At 41.7% G+C, this 17,505-nt stretch overlaps 1 protein-coding gene across 1 annotated transcript in view; it reads right to left on the bottom strand.

The window, feature by feature from the left end:
• The window catches only part of LOC114658435 (brefeldin A-inhibited guanine nucleotide-exchange protein 2-like), a 923,594-nt gene that overhangs the window by 226,179 nt on the left and 679,910 nt on the right, over window positions 1–17,505 (bottom strand). The window contains exon 24 of the mRNA XM_051932465.1: window positions 245–414. Within this exon, the coding sequence (XP_051788425.1) occupies window positions 245–414 (170 nt within the window). The remainder of the gene's footprint in view (window positions 1–244; window positions 415–17,505) is intronic.

Raw genomic sequence — 17,505 nt, forward strand, 5'->3', positions numbered from 1 at the left:
TTCCTTATATTTTTCTACACAACATATGTGAATTTCATGCACAAACTCAAAAATTTCAACCTTCGGCATAAATGGGTTAATTCAACTCTTATTAATGGCACTAAAATACACAATAAGTACCAATATAAAACAAAAGAGAAATCCAATATAAATACAAAACATCTTAAAACACAAACTGAGCAATGGTTATTCTACAACAAGCACAAAAAAAAAAAACTATTCACTTCATTTGTACCAAGCTCACCTTATTGAAATGATCTCCAATTACTTGCCAGATCCTAGACCACTGTAGCCGGATTCTGTTCATGTTGTAATATGAGATTTCTACAATCTTCTGCAAGCTGAACATGCGAGGATGATGAAGTGATTCTAGTTCATCCATTGAGACCACGCAGAGCCAATGCACGAAGTCCACTAAACCAAAGAAAGATACAGTATTAGTGAGAAAGGCTTAAAAGATTATACAAGTTAATGCACAGCCGAGGTCCACACAGTCTCTTCCATTATAACTTAAGCTAGAGCACATTGCCCTATTAAGTTTTTATGACATGCATTATTTTCTGTAAGTAAAAAAAAAAAATACTAAGATCAAAGCAGAGAACTCAGATAATACATCAATATATCATTATCAGTATATTATCATTATCAGTAATTCTGCTTATGTCAATCACCACTTGAACTTATAACTGTCAGTTGAATTTGTATGAACTCAAAAAATGTTTTGATTATCAGGAAAAATATACATATTAAAAAAGAAAACTAGAGGTGTGGGAATTCTTATACATAGAACAGTCTCATTTGTAGTATCTGATCCTGAGGGGAGATATGTGATTGTCAAGGGTAATTTATTTAACTGTAAAGTGATTTTAATAAATCACTGGTCAACAAGCATTTTGCTACTGGGATTCTTTTACTGTACTTGTACTTTAACAAATTTTACTTGCTGACTCCAAATCTGAAAACCATTTTCGTCCAGCATGTCCCATTTTTTAGTTATGATGTTCTAGGTCTTGGACAACTATGGTGACTGGACAGTAAAGGCAAGGTATTTCAGCATTTAAAAAATAAGTTTTGTCTCGAGAAAAGTGAAGCCAAAATTAAGGAAGGTGTTTTTGTTGGCCCTGAAATCTGTTAAGTGATGCTTGATGATGAGTTCAAAAGGAAACTGAAGCCAACTGAATCAGCACTCTCATTCGTGCAGGTTGTCCAGAATTTTCTTGACAGTCACAGAGCAGAGAATTATGCTGAGTTTGTGGAGAATATGCTGAAAGCATATTAGCTTACGGGAGCCAGAATGTCACTGAAGACACATTTTTTACATTCTCATCTCAACTTTTTTCCACCAAATCTAAGCGATGTCAGAGATGAGCATGGGGAAAGATTTCATCAAGATATAAAGGTGATGGAAAACTGATATTGGGGAAAATTCACTCCAAGCAGGATGGGTGACTACTGTTGGTTCTTGTAAAGAGAGATGAATGTGCAGTACCAGTGCAAAAGTCAGTGCCTCCAACATTTTTGGGCACGCTGACCTCACTTTTATATTGATGTAAATTGACATAAATATGCTTTAACATGTCTCTGGTATCGTCTTCTGGTTTGTTTTCAGAATAAACACATCAAAACAATTTTGGTGGGACATAGTCCAAACTCCAGATATCATGTTGATATATTATATTGATATTCAAAAGTGTCAAAATGTCAATGATGTGTTTTTCAAAAACCTGATGTGCTGGCTTAATTCTGATTTCATATATGAAATCTGTGTAAAAAAAATTAATAAAGAGCTGCTCTGAAGTTCCCAGTAGCAAACAAAAAATAATTTTTTGTAGACCACTGTATTTATGCACCCAATGTCGATGATAGGTATCTTGATCCTCTTTTATTAGCAGATGAGAACTGTACAGAATTTATATCCAAGCAAATCAGTTTTTTTAGAGACAAATACAAATTTCTGCAGGAACACTCTGGGAAACCCTAAAGGCCTTTTTAAGAGGACAGATTATCTCATATCTTCCCACAAAAATAAACTGGAAACCAAGATGGTATCAGAGCTGATCAACAAAATTACTAGACTAGATGAAGAACATGCCAAGTGTCCAAGTGAGACGCTTCATAGGAAAAGGCAGGCTCTGCATCCATCCATCCATCCATTGTCTCCCGTTTATCCGAGGTCGGGTCGCGGGGGCAGCAGCTTGAGCAGAGATGCCCAGACTTCCCTCTCCCCGGCAACTTCTTCTAGCTCTTCCGGGAGAATCCCAAGGCGTTCCCAGGCCAGTCGAGAGACATAGTCCCTCCAACGTGTCCTGGGTCTTCCCTGGGGCCTCCTCCCGGTTGGACGTGCCCGGAACACCTCACCAGGGAGGCGTCCAGGAGGCATCCTGATCAGATGCCCGAGCCACCTCATCTGACTCCTCTCGATGCGGAGGAGCAGCGGCTCTACTCTGAGCCCTTCCCGGATGACTGAGCTTCTCACCCTATCTTTAAGGGAAAGCCCAGACACCCTGCGGAGGAAACTCATTTCAGCCGCTTGTATTCGCGATCTCGTTCTTTCGGTCACTACCCATAGTTCATGACCATAGGTGAGGGTAGGAACATAGATCGACTGGTAAATTGAGAGCTTCGCCTTGCGGCTCAGCTCCTTTTTCACCACGACAGACCGATGCAGCGCCCGCATTACTGCGGATGCCGCACCGATCCGCCTGTCGATCTCAAGCTCCATTCTTCCCTCACTCGTGAACAAGATCCCGAGATACTTGAACTCCTCCACTTGAAGCAGGATCTCGCTACCAACCCTTTTCCGGCTGAGGACCATGGTCTCGGATTTGGAGGTGCTGATTCTCATTCCAGCCGCTTCACACTCGGCTGCGAACCGATCCAGAGAGAGCTGAAGATCACGGCCTGATGAAGCGAACAGGACAACATCATCTGCAAAAAGCAGTGACCCAATCCTGAGCCCACCAAACCGGACCCCCTCAACGCCCTGGCTGCGCCTAGAAATTCTGTCCATAAAAGTTATGAACAGAATCGGTGACAAAGGGCAGCCCTGGCGGAGTCCAACTCTCACTGGAAACGGGTTCGACTTACTGCCGGCAATGCGGACCAAGCTCTGGCACCGATCGTACAGGGAACGAACAGCCCTTATCAGGGGGGCCGGTACCCCATACTCTCGGAGTACCCCCCACAGGATTCCCCGAGGGACACTGTCGAATGCCTTTTCCAAGTCCACAAAACACATGTAGACTGGTTGGGCAAACTCCCATGCACCCTCCAGGACCCTACTAAGGGTATAGAGCTGGTCCACTGTTCCGCGACCAGGACGAAAACCACACTGTTCCTCCTGAATCCGAGGCTCGACTATCCGACGGACCCTCCTCTCCAGGACCCCTGAATAGACTTTTCCAGGGAGGCTGAGGAGTGTGATCCCTCTGTAGTTGGAACACACCCTCCGGTCCCCCTTCTTAAAGAGGGGGACCACCACCCCAGTCTGCCAATCCAGAGGCACTGTCCCTGATGTCCATGCGATGTTGCAGAGGCGTGTCAACCAAGACAGTCCTACAACATCCAGAGCCTTGAGGAACTCCGGGCGTATCTCATCCACCCCCGGGGCCCTGCCACCAAGGAGTTTTTTGACCACCTCGGTGACCTCAGTCCCAGAGATGGGGGAGCCCACCTCTGAGTCCCCAGGCTCTGCTTCCTCATTGGAAGGCATGTTAATGGGATTGAGGAGGTCTTCGAAGTACTCCCCCCACCGACCCACAACGTCCCGAGTCGAGGTCAGCAGCGCACCATCCCCACCATATACAGTGTTGACACTGCACTGCTTCCCCTTCCTGAGACGCCGGATGGTGGACCAGAATCTCCTCGAAGCCGTCCGAAAGTCGTTCTCCATGGCCTCCCCAAACTCCTCCCACGCCCGAGTTTTTGCCTCAGCAACCACCAAAGCCGCATTCCGCTTGGCCTGCCGGTACCTATCAGCTGCCTCCAGGGTCCCACAGGACAAAAGGGTCCTGTAGGACTCCTTCTTCAGCTTGACGGCATCCTTCACCACCGGTGTCCACCAACGGGTTCGGGGATTGCCGCCACGACAGGCACCGATCACCTTACGGCCACAGCTCCGGTCAGCCGCCTCAACAATAGAGGCACGGAACATGGCCCATTCGGACTCGATGTCCCCCACCTCCCTCGGGACATGGTCGAAGTTCTACCGGAGGTGGGAGTTGAAGCTACTTCTGACAGGGGGCTCTGCCAGACGTTCCCAGCAGACCCTCACAACACGTTTGGGCCTACCACGCCTGACCGGCATCCTCCCCCACCATCGAAGCCAACTCACCACCAGGTGGTGATCAGTTGACAGCTCCGCCCCTCTCTTCACCCGAGTGTCCAAGACATGTGGCCGCAAGTCAGACGACACGACCACAAAGTCGATCATCGAACTCAGGCCTAGGGTGTCCTGGTGCCAAGTGCACTTATGAACACCCCTATGCTTGAACATGGTGTTCGTTATGGACAATCCGTGACGAGCACAGAAGTCCAATAACAAAACACCGCTCGGGTTCAGATCGGGGGGGCCATTCCTCCCAATCACGCCCCTTCCAGGTCTCACTGTCATTGCCCACGTGAGCATTGAAGTCTCCCAGCAGAACGAGGGAGTCCCCAGAAGGTATGCCCTCTAGCACCCCCTCCAGGGACTCCAAAAAGGGTGGGTACTCCGAACTGCTGTTCGGTGCATACGCACAAACAACAGTTAGGACCCGTCCCCCCACCCGAAGGCGAAGGGAGGCTACCCTCTCGTCCACCGGGGTAAACCCCAATGTACAGGCTCCAAGTCGGGGGGCAATAAGTATACCCACACCCGCTCGGCGCCTTTCACCGGGGGCAACTCCAGAGTGGTACAGAGTCCAGCCCCTCTCAAGGAGATTGGTTCCAGAGTCCAAGCTGTGCGTCGAGGTGAGTCCGACTATATCTAGCCGGAACCTCTCAACTTCGCACACTAGCTCAGGCTCCTTCCCCTTCAGAGAGGTGACATTCCACGTCCCAAGAGCCAGCTTCTGTAGCCGAGGATCGGACCGCCAAGGTCCCCGCCTTCGGCCACCACCCAACTCACACTGCACCCGACCTCCTTGGCCCCTCCCATAGGTGGTGAGCCCATGGGAAGGGGGACCCACGTTGCCTCTTCGGGCTGTGCCCGGCCGAGCCCCATGGGTGCAGGCCCGGCCACCAGGCGCTCGCCATCGAGCCCCTCCTCCAGGCCTGGCTCCAGAGTGGGGCCCCGGTGACCCGCGTCCGGGCAAGGGAAAACGGCGTCCCAAGTTTTCATTCATCATAGAAGGTTTGAACCGCTCTTTGTCTCATCCCTCACCTAGGACCAGTTTGCCTTGGGTGGCCCTACCAGGGGCATAAAGCCCCGGACAACAGAGCTCCTAAGATCCTAATGCAGGCTCTGCATTCAGAGCTCAACCTCTTAACAACTAAAGAGAATGAACAACTCATACTTAAATCAAGACATCATTATTATAAACATGGAGAGAAAGCTAATAAGATCTTAGCTCAACAAATCCACAAACAAGAAGTTCGTAATGCAATCCCAGCAATCAACAGCACAAAACAGAGACAAAATCATTGACCATAAAAATATAATGCACATATTTAGAGACTATTATAAATCCTTATACTCTACTGAGATTAAAGATGACAAGACACAACCTAAGACATTTCTGGACAGATTACAGATACCACAAATTAATACTCTAGGGCAGATGAATTGGATAAACCTTTGGCACTATCAGAATTACTAGAAGCTATAAACTCACTGCAGAGTGGGAAAGCAGCACGGCCTGATAGCTACCCTGCCGAATTTTATAAGAAATTCTCAACTCAGCTAGCCCCCCCTTACTATTAGCAACATTTACAGAAGCTAAAGAAAATAAAATTCTACCTCAAACTTTTCGCCAAGCATTAATTACTGTCTTTCCTAAACAAAATAAGGACTTATTAAAATGTGCATCGTACAGACCAGTCTCACTTCTGAATAACAATGTTAAGATACTCTCCAAAGTCCTAGCTAGAAGGATGGAGAAAGTGCTGCCTTCGGTAATATCACAAGACCAAACTGGATTTATTAAAGGCAGACACTTAACTTCCAATCTTTGATGCATGTAAAATGTAATATATTCACCAAACAAAGTCAAACACTCCGGAGATGATATTATCATTGGGTGCAGAAAAAGCATTTGACATGGTTGAATGGAAGTACCTTTTCACTACATTGGAGAAATTTGGGTTTGGCCCGAACATTTGTGCATGGATCAAATTATTGTATATCAATCCAGAAGCTTCAGTCTGTATTAACATCATCAATTCAGACTACTTTAAACTAGAAGGTGGTACCAGACAAGGATGCTCCTTCTCACCACTGCTTTTTGCAATCGCCATTGAGCCATTTACAATTCACTGTCGAAATGTTACTGAGATAAAGGGGATTATCAGAGAAGGACTGGAACAGAAAGTTTCTCTATATGCAGATGATATAGTACTGTATATATCAGACCCACAAAATACTGGGCCTGCAGTCCTAACAACACTAACAAAATTTCAAAAGATTTCTGGTCTCAGAATCAATTTGAATAAAAGTGTGCTCTTCCCAGTGAATTCTCAAGCATACAATATTAGATTGGACACCTTCCCCTTTGTCATTGCAGATCAGTTTAAATACCTACTGTAGGGGTAAACATCACAAGATAAATATAAAGATCTTTATCAACAAAATTTTGCTGTCTGTAAGGAAAAAATTAAGCAAGACTTGCATAGATGGTCAACCCTTCATCTCACTTTAGCTGGAAGAATTAACATTGTTAAGATGAATATCCTTCCTAAGCTTCTCTTTTTATTTCAAAACATTCCAATATACATCAATAGATTATTTTTTAAGAATTTAGACTCAACCATAACCTCATTTATTTGGAATTCAAAACATCCATGTATTCAAAGGGCGACGCTACAAAGACCCAAGGCTCTACCTAACTTTCACTTTTATTACTGGGCAGCAAACATAAAAACTATAAAAACCTGGACATGGACAGAAACAGATGAACATACATAGGCTTGGTCCACAATAGAAATAAAATCCTGCACTACTTCTTTATATTCCTTGCTTTGTACCCCTATAAATGCAAGTTTTCACCAATATACTAGCAATCCAATTGTGCTTCTCTCAATCAGAATATGGAACCAATGTAGGAAGTATTTTAAGATAGAGAAGCTTTTATCTGTGGCACCTCTGCACGAGAACCACCTTTTCCCACCCTCTCAAACGTACGCAGTTTTTAATATCTGGAAAACATCTGGGATTAAATCACTTAGAGATCTGTACATAGACAACGTTTTTGCATCCTACAAACAATTACACTCCAAATTTAACTTACCAGCAACACGTTTTTTTCACTACTTTCAAATTGGAAGTCTTTGTTAAATAGATCCTGTCCAATTTTCCTCCTCCCACCTACCTCTATACTGGAAAAAATATGGCTCACTCTTGAGGACCAAGTCAACATTTCTGTAATATATAAAACTATTTTACAGTCCCTCCCTTTCAAAGATCCAAGAGAACAGTGGGAAAAGGATCTCTTACTCAATATTTCAGAAAAGGAGTGGAAAGTAGCAATGCACAGACTTCACTGATGCTCCATATGCACAAAGCATAGAATTATTCAACTTAAAATTATATATTGAGCATATCTCTCTCGTTTAAAATTGTCCAAAATGTTTCCAGGGCAAGATCCAACCTGCGAACGCTGCAATCAAGCTCCGGCCTCACTGGGTCACGTTTTGGGCCTGCATCAAATTAACATAATTTTGGACCAAAATCAGACAGCTTGGATGTCACAATCCCTCCTAATCCACTAACAGCTGTGTTTGGCATACTTCCAGACAAGCCTAAAGAGAAGAAGGACAAACAAGCTATAATTGCCTTTACTACACTAATGGCACGTAGACTTATCTTGGAAGAATCCTAACTCAACTATTCTAAGTCAGTGGGTAACTGAGGTTATATACTATTTGAAACTGGAAAAAATCTAATTCGCACTTAGAACTTTTTCAAAACCTGGCAGGATCTAATCAATAACATTTTAGAATAATCATTTAAATTGAGGAAGCAGGTTCTCTCCCCTCTTTTACTCAATTTATCTCTATTAATTTATTATTTTATCTATTCATTTGTCTTTACTAGCATAAAGTTTTACACTGCTGGCCTAGCTCTCCTTCTCAGGGGTGGGGGTTGATTTGTTTCAAACCTTTTTCTTTTTTTTTCTTTTTGCAAGACTCGAGTTATGTGTATGGAGTGTTATTTGATTTTAAAAAATTCAATAAAATTAAAATATAAAAAAAGAAACACAAGGATATTTTAAATAAAAGTGAATGCATCGTAAAGCCAGTGATATGATATTCTCTTCACCTATCAAAACTAAGTATCTTGTCAGACAGAAATAGACCTCACCTTTGTATGTAATGAGAAGAACAATACACAGTACAAAGGAATAAACGAGGTTGGGACTAGGGAGTTTAGGACAGGCAAGGTTAAGAACTATACATGTGGGGACGAACAATAGTGTAAAAACAAATACTGTATGCATAGTAATGTCAATTCTAACCCAAAGTTTAAGTGCAAATATACATCCATTAACACATTAAAAATTGACTACCTTAATGCTGTATCAAAAACAAAACAAGTGAGATGGAGTTGTGTTGTATATAGCTGACCATAATAATGATACAGCAGTAACAGAAACCTGCCTAAATAATAAAGATAGGCATGAGTATAACATAGATGGTTACACATTTTTTAAGAAGAATAGACAGAACAGAAAAGGTGGTGGAGGGAATTGACTGATTTGGAAATTTTTAGAGGAAGAAGTGCAGTTCAGATTAAATACGCTGAAATAGGGCTGGGCGATATGGACCAAAAACCATATGTTGATATTTTTTAGCTGAATGGTGATATATGATATATATCTCTGTATTTTTTCTTTCCATAAAATAATAACAAAAAGACAGTTCTGAGTCAAAGCCACATGTCTCAAATGTCACACAGGCACTTTTATTAACATACAGCTGTAGATGTAAATGAGAAATGGCTCAAAAATAAACCATTGGCATATATTAAATAATAATGCTCCTTGAATAAAATAAAATAATGTTCTTTTCCTGCATAACAAAAGACTCACAGCTGTGCCGTTAAGAAAATGTAAACAGAAAAGGTACGGAGCTAAAATAACAAAAGGCAGAGTTGCTCTTTAAAAATGTGTTTCCACTGAAGTAGGGAGTTTTTTCTTTACCAAAGTGCTTCCTGCTGTGTATAGTTCTATACAAACATTTACAACTTTGTGCAAATGGCAAAAAATTTAAACTGGCAAAAGAAAATAAGTGACAACTTTCTTACTGAGAAATGGGCACAGGTGATGTGGGCATCATCCATACCATGTCCTGTAACACACAAAATTAAAACTTTTAAAATCACTTTCATTTTCACAAAGTGAAAGTGTCTCTGCCTCTCTGAAGTGTCTCTCTGTCTCTCAGAAGATCACGTCTCGTTGCAAGATTTTCTTTTATAATAGAACGATGTAGAATAAGCAGTTATATGGAAAATGTATTTTTACCTTTTAACAATATTTTCATCTAGTGCTGGGCGGTATGACCAAAATTCTATATCACAGTATTTTTCAAAATTGTACCGGTTTCACGGTATTCGACTGTATTTTTTTCCCATGCATGAGTTAACCACATTTTCCACTGCAATTACTAATATACTACGTAATAACTAAGAATAACCTATTCCACTGTCATGAGAATTGTACATTGTACAAAATACATTTTAATGTGCACACAAGTATTAATACAGGTTAGCAAGGCCCCATATGGTGATAGTTTTCAAGGAGGGGGGCACTAATGAAGAGAAGGAATCACATTGCATGACAGTTGCAGTCAAACTATAGAACCTTTTTATTGAACAAATTTTGCAAACAACTTAAACTAAAAATTTGACAACATATTGTCAACCATCCAAAGAGACATTTAGACTTAGTAAAATATCCAGAGGTGCCTGTCAAAAGTTGTATTGCACTGAACATGTATTAGAAAAGGAATAAATAGTAAATATTTTTTGAAAACCAACTAGACTTTCTGTTAATGTTAACAATCTCTGTTCACTGACACATTAAAGTGACTTTTTAAACAACTTTACCATCATTAAACTGCATAATATTTAAACTAATAAATAATAACAATAAAATAAATAATAGTGCAACTTCCAGTACTAATACTATTACTTCAAAACTTCAAGCCCAGGTACATTACACAGTATTCACCAATATAAAATAAAATAAAACAAGTGCAACTTGGTGATGACATCTTTACCAACTGAACCGTCATTAAGGCAAATTGCATTAATATGGACCTTGCTTCAAACTAAGCCATATACATAAATAATAAAACTGCAACTTGCATTTATAATACTATTTGTGGTATAGTGAGTCAAAAAAAAAAAGGTCAGTTTATAAATCCAGTTCGCCATGTCCGTCTCTGTGGGCGTGGGCGCGATTGCATGACCACGGGGAGTTGATGAGGTGGCTGGGGTGAGTCGCACCCAATCGTTTTCAATTGCTTGATTGGCTTACTGCAGCGTGTGAATAAGGCGCTGCGCCCACGGAGACGTATATTTATGGGCTGGCAGGAAAGGGGGAAGGAAAAAAGAAAAGATAGAACACAAGGAGGTTAAAGAAGGGAAAAGGCAGTCATGGGAGATGATCCAGACACCAAGAAGGTGAAGACAGCACAAGCTGGGGCTCCGTGAGGGAATGCAGGCTGAGGCGATCTAGAGGCTGGTTTACCCCACTGACTAAGCGTTTAGAGTGGGGCGAGAGAAATGTAAGACCTCCCAATGGATTTGAGGAGCGACTGAGTGAGCGTGAAGGAAGATGGGAGGTGTGCCGACCTTGGACGGTCTGGATGCGCAGTGTGGCGGCAACCAAGACAGGGGTTGGCAGAAAGCAGTTCGTGCTGGAATGGCTCTGCCAGAAATGCCAGTAAAGGGTGGAGACAGAAGGTGGTGTGCTGCGATCGGTCGAGGAGAGAGACTGCATTTTAACGGATTTATTTATTATGGATTTTATTTCCACGTTTCACTGGTTTTATGGATTTGCTATTTATTTGGGTACTGTATTTTTCTGAACACTACACAATGGACACTTTTGGTTTTACTTTTGACTGTTTCTAACAAAAGCACTTGAGCACTTCCCACCATCCCCTGGATTCAATGAGTTTTCTCAGCTCATCTCGGTCATAATTATCGACGGTGTTGGTTCAACAGACTCCCATGTGAGAAGAGGGAGTCTGTAGGGGACCGGCATCATCACACTATTACACAGTAACCAGATACATTACACAGTATTGAAGAAAAAAAAAATCAAGTTCAACTTGGCTTGCAGTATTATCCAGTAGTATAGAAACAGTATTCACATATTTGAACATAATGGTCCACATTCGAACTTTTAAAACCAAAGTATATTCAGACAACAGACACGGCACCGTTTTTTGTCAAAAGGGCTTCTGTGTCATCATGTCCAACTTTATCGTCTGCTACAGGTTCCGTTTAGGAATGTTCTCTGTCCATTTTCACCGTTCAATACCTCCATTAATGTATGTACTCCGTTGCATGCCTGTTTAGCGGTGCAGCAGTGAAAAAGGTCCCCGCTTAAATAGTTTCCCGCTGTGCCACGTTCTGAACGTTGTTTAGGCTATTTAAACTGGTGTTCCAGTATGAGAAAAACCCGTATCATAACAAAAATAAAAAACAGTTTTTGGTATAAAACGGTATACTGCCCAGCACTATTTTTATCCTGATTTTCATTGTTATTTTCCAGGTTTCAGGTTGTTTAAACCATTATTTATTAATTAGTGGGTATAATGCTAAAGCAGATGCAGTCTTTGATCATTCAGTGTTGCTTTCTCAGGTGTCTGCTCTGCTTCATTTAAATTGTCATTATTAAGATACAACGAAAAAAACAAACTACACACAAAAAGGTCAAAACAATAGAAAAAATGAGTTAAGAAAGCACAGAAATACTTCTAAATATTTTAGAATGTAGAATAAAACAAGAGAAAAAATATCAGCCAATTAAATGAAATCAATTATTATCACCGATTCTGTTCATAACTTTTATGGACAGAATTTCTAGGCGCAGCCAAGGCGTTGAGAGGGTCCGGTTTGGAGGACTGGGTCACTGCTTTTTGCAGATGATGTTGTCCTGTTTGCTTCATCAGGCCGTGATCTTCAGCTCTCTCAGGATCGGTTCGCAGCCGAGTGTGAAGCGGCTGGGATGGGAATCAGCACCTCCATATCCGAGACCATGGTCCTCAGCCGGAAAAGGGTGGAGTGCCCTCTCAGGGATGGTAGCGAGATCCTGCCCCAAGTGGAGGAGTTCAAGTATCTCGGGGTCTTGCTCACGAGTGAGGGAATTATGGAGCATGAGATCGACAGGCGGATCGGTGCGGCATCCGCAGTAATGCGGGCTCTGCATCGGTCTGTCGAGGTGAAAAAGGAGCTGAGCCGCAAGGCGAAGCTCTCAATTTACCAGTCGATCTATGTTCCTACCCTCACCTATGGTCATGAGCTATGGGTAGTGACCGAAAACGAGATCGCGAATACAAGTGACTGAAATGAGTTTCATCCGCAGGGTGTCTGGGCTCTCCCTTAAAGATAGGGTGAGAAGCTCAGTCATCCGGGAGGGGCTCAGAGTAGAGCCGCTGCTCCTCCGCATCAAGAGGAGTCAGATGAGGTGGCTCGGGCATCTGATCAGGATGCCTCCTGGACGCCTCCCTGGTGAGGTGTTCCGGGCACGTCTAACCGGAAGGCGGCCCCGGGGAAGACCCAGGACACACTGGAGGGACTATGTCTCTTGGCTGGCCTGGGAACGCCTTGGGATTCTCCCGGAAGAGCTAGAAGAAGTGGCCGGGGATAGGGAAGTCTGGGCATCTCTGCTCAAGCTGCTGCCCCCGCGACCCGACCTCGGATAAGCGGAAGAGGATGGATGGATGGAGAAGCACAGAGAAGAGCAATTAGAGTGATTCCAAAACTGCAGGGGATGAGCTATGAGGAAGGATTAAAACAGAAAAACAGCAGAATTTTTTTCAGTTTAAGTAAAAGGAGATTAAGAGGAAAAATAGGTTGATCAAGAAAAACAAAATTTTGGTGGGGATTCCAGTGTTAAGTGGATAGAACTGGCAAGCTTTGTTGGGCTGAATGGTCTGCTGTCACTTCATTTTTTCTGATGTTTTAACACTAGAATCCCTGGAGCCTATGAATAAAGTCGTAATTCTGTGCCACCTTAAACTCTTTCAAACCTCTTCTTCTGCATCTTTGTTTTGCAAATGTGTCAATCAGCACAAGCAGCAAGTAGCCTGCTATCCAACCCTCCTAACCCCCCCCCCCCCCCCCCCCCCCCACCACCACCTTAACAGCTGTAGTTCTCCCAACTAAAGTCTCTTTATCTGGGTGTGAGGTGCCTGGAGAATTGCATCAGGCTAGATTAGGGAGCAGGCACTGGTACAGGGTAAATAATATCTAGTTATTTGAAATACATACATTTCATGTTTGTTCCGTGTCTACAATGATTCGGGTAAATATAGGATGACAGGAAATGCGAGGTAAGAAATGTTGAACACATAACTAAAACAGTGTAGACAGCTTCACCTACCAAAACTGTTTAGTTAATTTAGAGTTGGTCGGGAAAATACACGAATTGGAGGACCGCGTTAGGAATCTGATAGCGATTAGGCAAACCAAAAATTGGATCGACTCGGCTTGTTTAGACAATTCGGCTACATCTGATTCGGCTTCAGTCTCTCCAGGCCCCACTGTAGTCAGTGCGGGGCCGAAGTCAGCAGCACCAATTCAGCCACAGGGCGAGTGGGTAACAGTGAGACGGGGGTCTAAGAATCCAAAATGTAGTCCCCCCGGCACCCAGGTCACCAATTCGGACCCAGAACAGATTCTCAGCACTCCGCAGCGCGCCTGTGGAAACTGAGAATAAGAAAGTGCTCATAATTGGCGATTCCATAGTGTGGAATGTTAGAATTCCAAACTGTGTTAAACCAGCAGTTAATGTTAAGTGCCTCACAGGGGCCAAGATTTCTGACATAGAGGCCGCATTGGACCGTGTCACCGACGATGAAGTATCTACCTTATTGCTGCATGTCGGCACTAATGATATTTATTCACAGCAATCTGAGGTATTAAAGAGGAACTTCATCTCTCTTTGCATCAAAGCTAAAAGAAAATGTTGGAATTTAGTTGTATCTGGCCCCTTACCAAGATTATATAGAGGGGATGTGATTTATAGCAGATTGCATTCCCTTCACTGGTGGCTATAAACCTGGTGTGCAAATAAACGCATAGCGTTTGTGAACAATTGGGATGATTTTTGGGAAAGGCCTGGAATTTTTCAGAAGAGATGGTCTTCATCCTAACTGGAGGGGATCTTATGTATTATCCCAAAATATGGCAGCAAAACTGCCTGGTTGACTGACTAGAGCATCATCCAGGCTGCAATCATGTGATCTTAAATTACAGGCTTTGTTTATCCCACCTGTTACTTTCCTGAAGCTGTTACCCATAATCCTTGTCTTGGGGCATCCAGTAAATTTAGTCTTGATACAAACCTTAAATTAATTGATAACCAAAAAATAAGGTGTATAATTAGACCAAGGGATAAAACCAGACCCTTCACCAGGGGCATCTGTAATAGAAATTTACTTCAAATTAAAACAAAAAGTATATCACCAATTCAGAAAGATGCATACAGTTTTAAATGCTGCTTATTGAACATTCGCTCTCTTGGCACTAAAGCTGTTTTGGTAAATTATATTATATTAAGTACAAAATCTGATCTGTGTCTTCTCACTGAAACCTGGCTTAGTAAATGTGACACTGTACCCCTAGCTGAGGCGTCACCAGATGGATACTCGTTCCTTCATAAGTCTAGAGATTCAGGTCGAGGAGGAGGCCTTGGAATAATTCATTGTAACAAAATGCAAATCACTTCTAAAAATTTAGGCAACTTTACATTCTTTGAAGCATTCATTTTAAATATTAAAACAGATTCCAGCACAATTATAGTGCTAGTCTACAGACCACCAGGGCCGTATTCACTGTTCATGTCTGAAGTTAGCAACCTTCTATCTGATTTGGCTATAAATTGTGATCACGTAGTACTGATGGGAGATTTTAATGTACACATTGATGTGGAAACTGACACTTTTAGCAAATGTTTTACTTATTTGTTAAATTCAGTAGGATTTTGTCAGAATGTCAAAGGTCCAACTCATAATCATAACCACACATTAGATTTAATTATAACATACAAAGTTGAAATTCAAAATGTAATTATTACTCCATTAAATGAAGTTATTTCCAATCACTACTTAATTACATTTGATTTAGTCCTGCCCTTGCCAACACACTCCCAGATTAAAACAAAGACAGTGCGACATCTAGATTGTAATTCTGCTTCAAAATTTATAGATACTTTGAGTAAGTCGAGTGTAATTGTGGAAAACCATTTAGATCAGTTAACATCAAATGTAAACATGGAAAACAATTTAGATGAGCTAACATCACATTATAATGTGACCTTGAGAGATGCTTTGGACACAGTGGCTCCCCTTAAAACAAAAGTGATCAAAGCACATAGAAACTCTCCCTGGTTTAATGAAAACACTCGAGCTCTTAAATTAGAGTGTCGAAAACTGGAGCGCAGATGGAGAACAACAAAGCTACATGTCTTTCAAATTGCATGGACAGAGTGTGTTAATAAATATAAAAAAGCCCTCTTTAAAGCTCGGTCAGAATATTATTCTACATTAATAGATAGCAATAATAAAAATCCTCGGGTACTGTTTAGAACAGTGGCTAAATTAACAAATGGAAATTCAGATCAACAGTGCAAAATACCAACAGATATTAGCAGTACAGGCTTTATGAACTTCTTCAATGAGAAAATTTTAAATATAAGATCCCAGATCTCTGCATCACACTACAAACCAAATACTAGCTTAGCAGACCCTGTCTCACATTGCACTCAGCACTTTAGTAATTTTAATCCTGTAGCTGAGCAGGAAGTCTTAAGTTTAATTTCTAAAATGAAGCCCACTACTTGTTCTTTAGATCCAGTGCCAACAAAACTAGTAAAAAGTGTAATGGATGTTCTTGCAGCGCCTATCCTAAACATTATCAATAGTTCATTATTGCATGGCACAGTACCTGATACACTAAAAGTGTCAGTCATTATACCATTACTTAAAAAGTCAGACCTAGACCCACATATACTAAATAATTATAGGCCTATTTCAAATTTACCGTTTCTCTCTAAAATACTAGAAAAAGTAGTCGCCAGTCAGCTTCAGACACACCTTACGCATTACAATTTATTTGAGAAATTCCAGTCTGGTTTTCACACTGTTCATAGAAGAGAAACAGCACTAACACAGGTTGTAAACAACATTCTGATATCCTCTGATGAAGGAAACTCCACTATAATCAAGTTGTTGGACTTAAGTGCAGCGTTTGACACCATCGACCATTCTATTTTACTGCACAGGCTAGAAAATGATGTTGGGCTTACAGGCACCGTTCTCGCTTGGTTTAGTTCTTACTTATCAAATCGATTCCAATATGTACAGAAATGTGCTGACAATACTCCATCATTATACACAGAAGTTCAATATGGTGTCCCGCAGGGCTCAGTACTGGGACCTTAACTGTTTTCACTGTACATGCTTCCACTGGGATCTCTCATTAGGAAACAATGTTAATTTTCACTCACATGCAGATGACACCCAGTTATACCTTTCATTTAAATCAAATGAAGTTTCTCCAATGTTGTCTTTATTTAGTTGTGTTAGCGAATTAAAGGAGTGGATGAATGAGAACTACTTGTCTTTAAATACAGATAAAACAGAGATGTTAATTGTTGGAGGGAATGATGCTGATCACAACAATATTTTGTCATCATTTAACTCAGTTGGAATCCCAGTCAATTTTACTGAATCAGCCCGCAATCTAGGAGTTATCTTTGACTCTAGCATGTCATTTAAAGTGCATATTACAAAGTTGTCCAAAACATGTTTCTTCCATCTTAAAAATGTTAGGAAATTAAGGCGCTTTTTAAATAAACAGGATTCTGAGAAACTAATTCATGCATTTATCTCTAGTAGGATTGACTACTGCAATGCGGTGTTCACAGGATGTTCAAACTGTTCTTTATACAGCCTCCAGTTAATCCAAAATACGGCTGCAAGAATTATTACAAGAACAAGAAAATACGAACACATAACTCCAGTTCTTAAATCCTTACACTGGCTCCCGCTTAAGTTTAGGGCAGATTTCAAAATCCTTCTTTTAACATATAAAGCATTAAATGGTCGAGGTCCGGCTTACTTGTCTGAACTTAT

Source organism: Erpetoichthys calabaricus, chromosome 10, assembly GCF_900747795.2.
Source record: "Erpetoichthys calabaricus chromosome 10, fErpCal1.3, whole genome shotgun sequence".
In the NCBI taxonomy this organism is placed as follows: domain Eukaryota; kingdom Metazoa; phylum Chordata; class Cladistia; order Polypteriformes; family Polypteridae; genus Erpetoichthys; species Erpetoichthys calabaricus.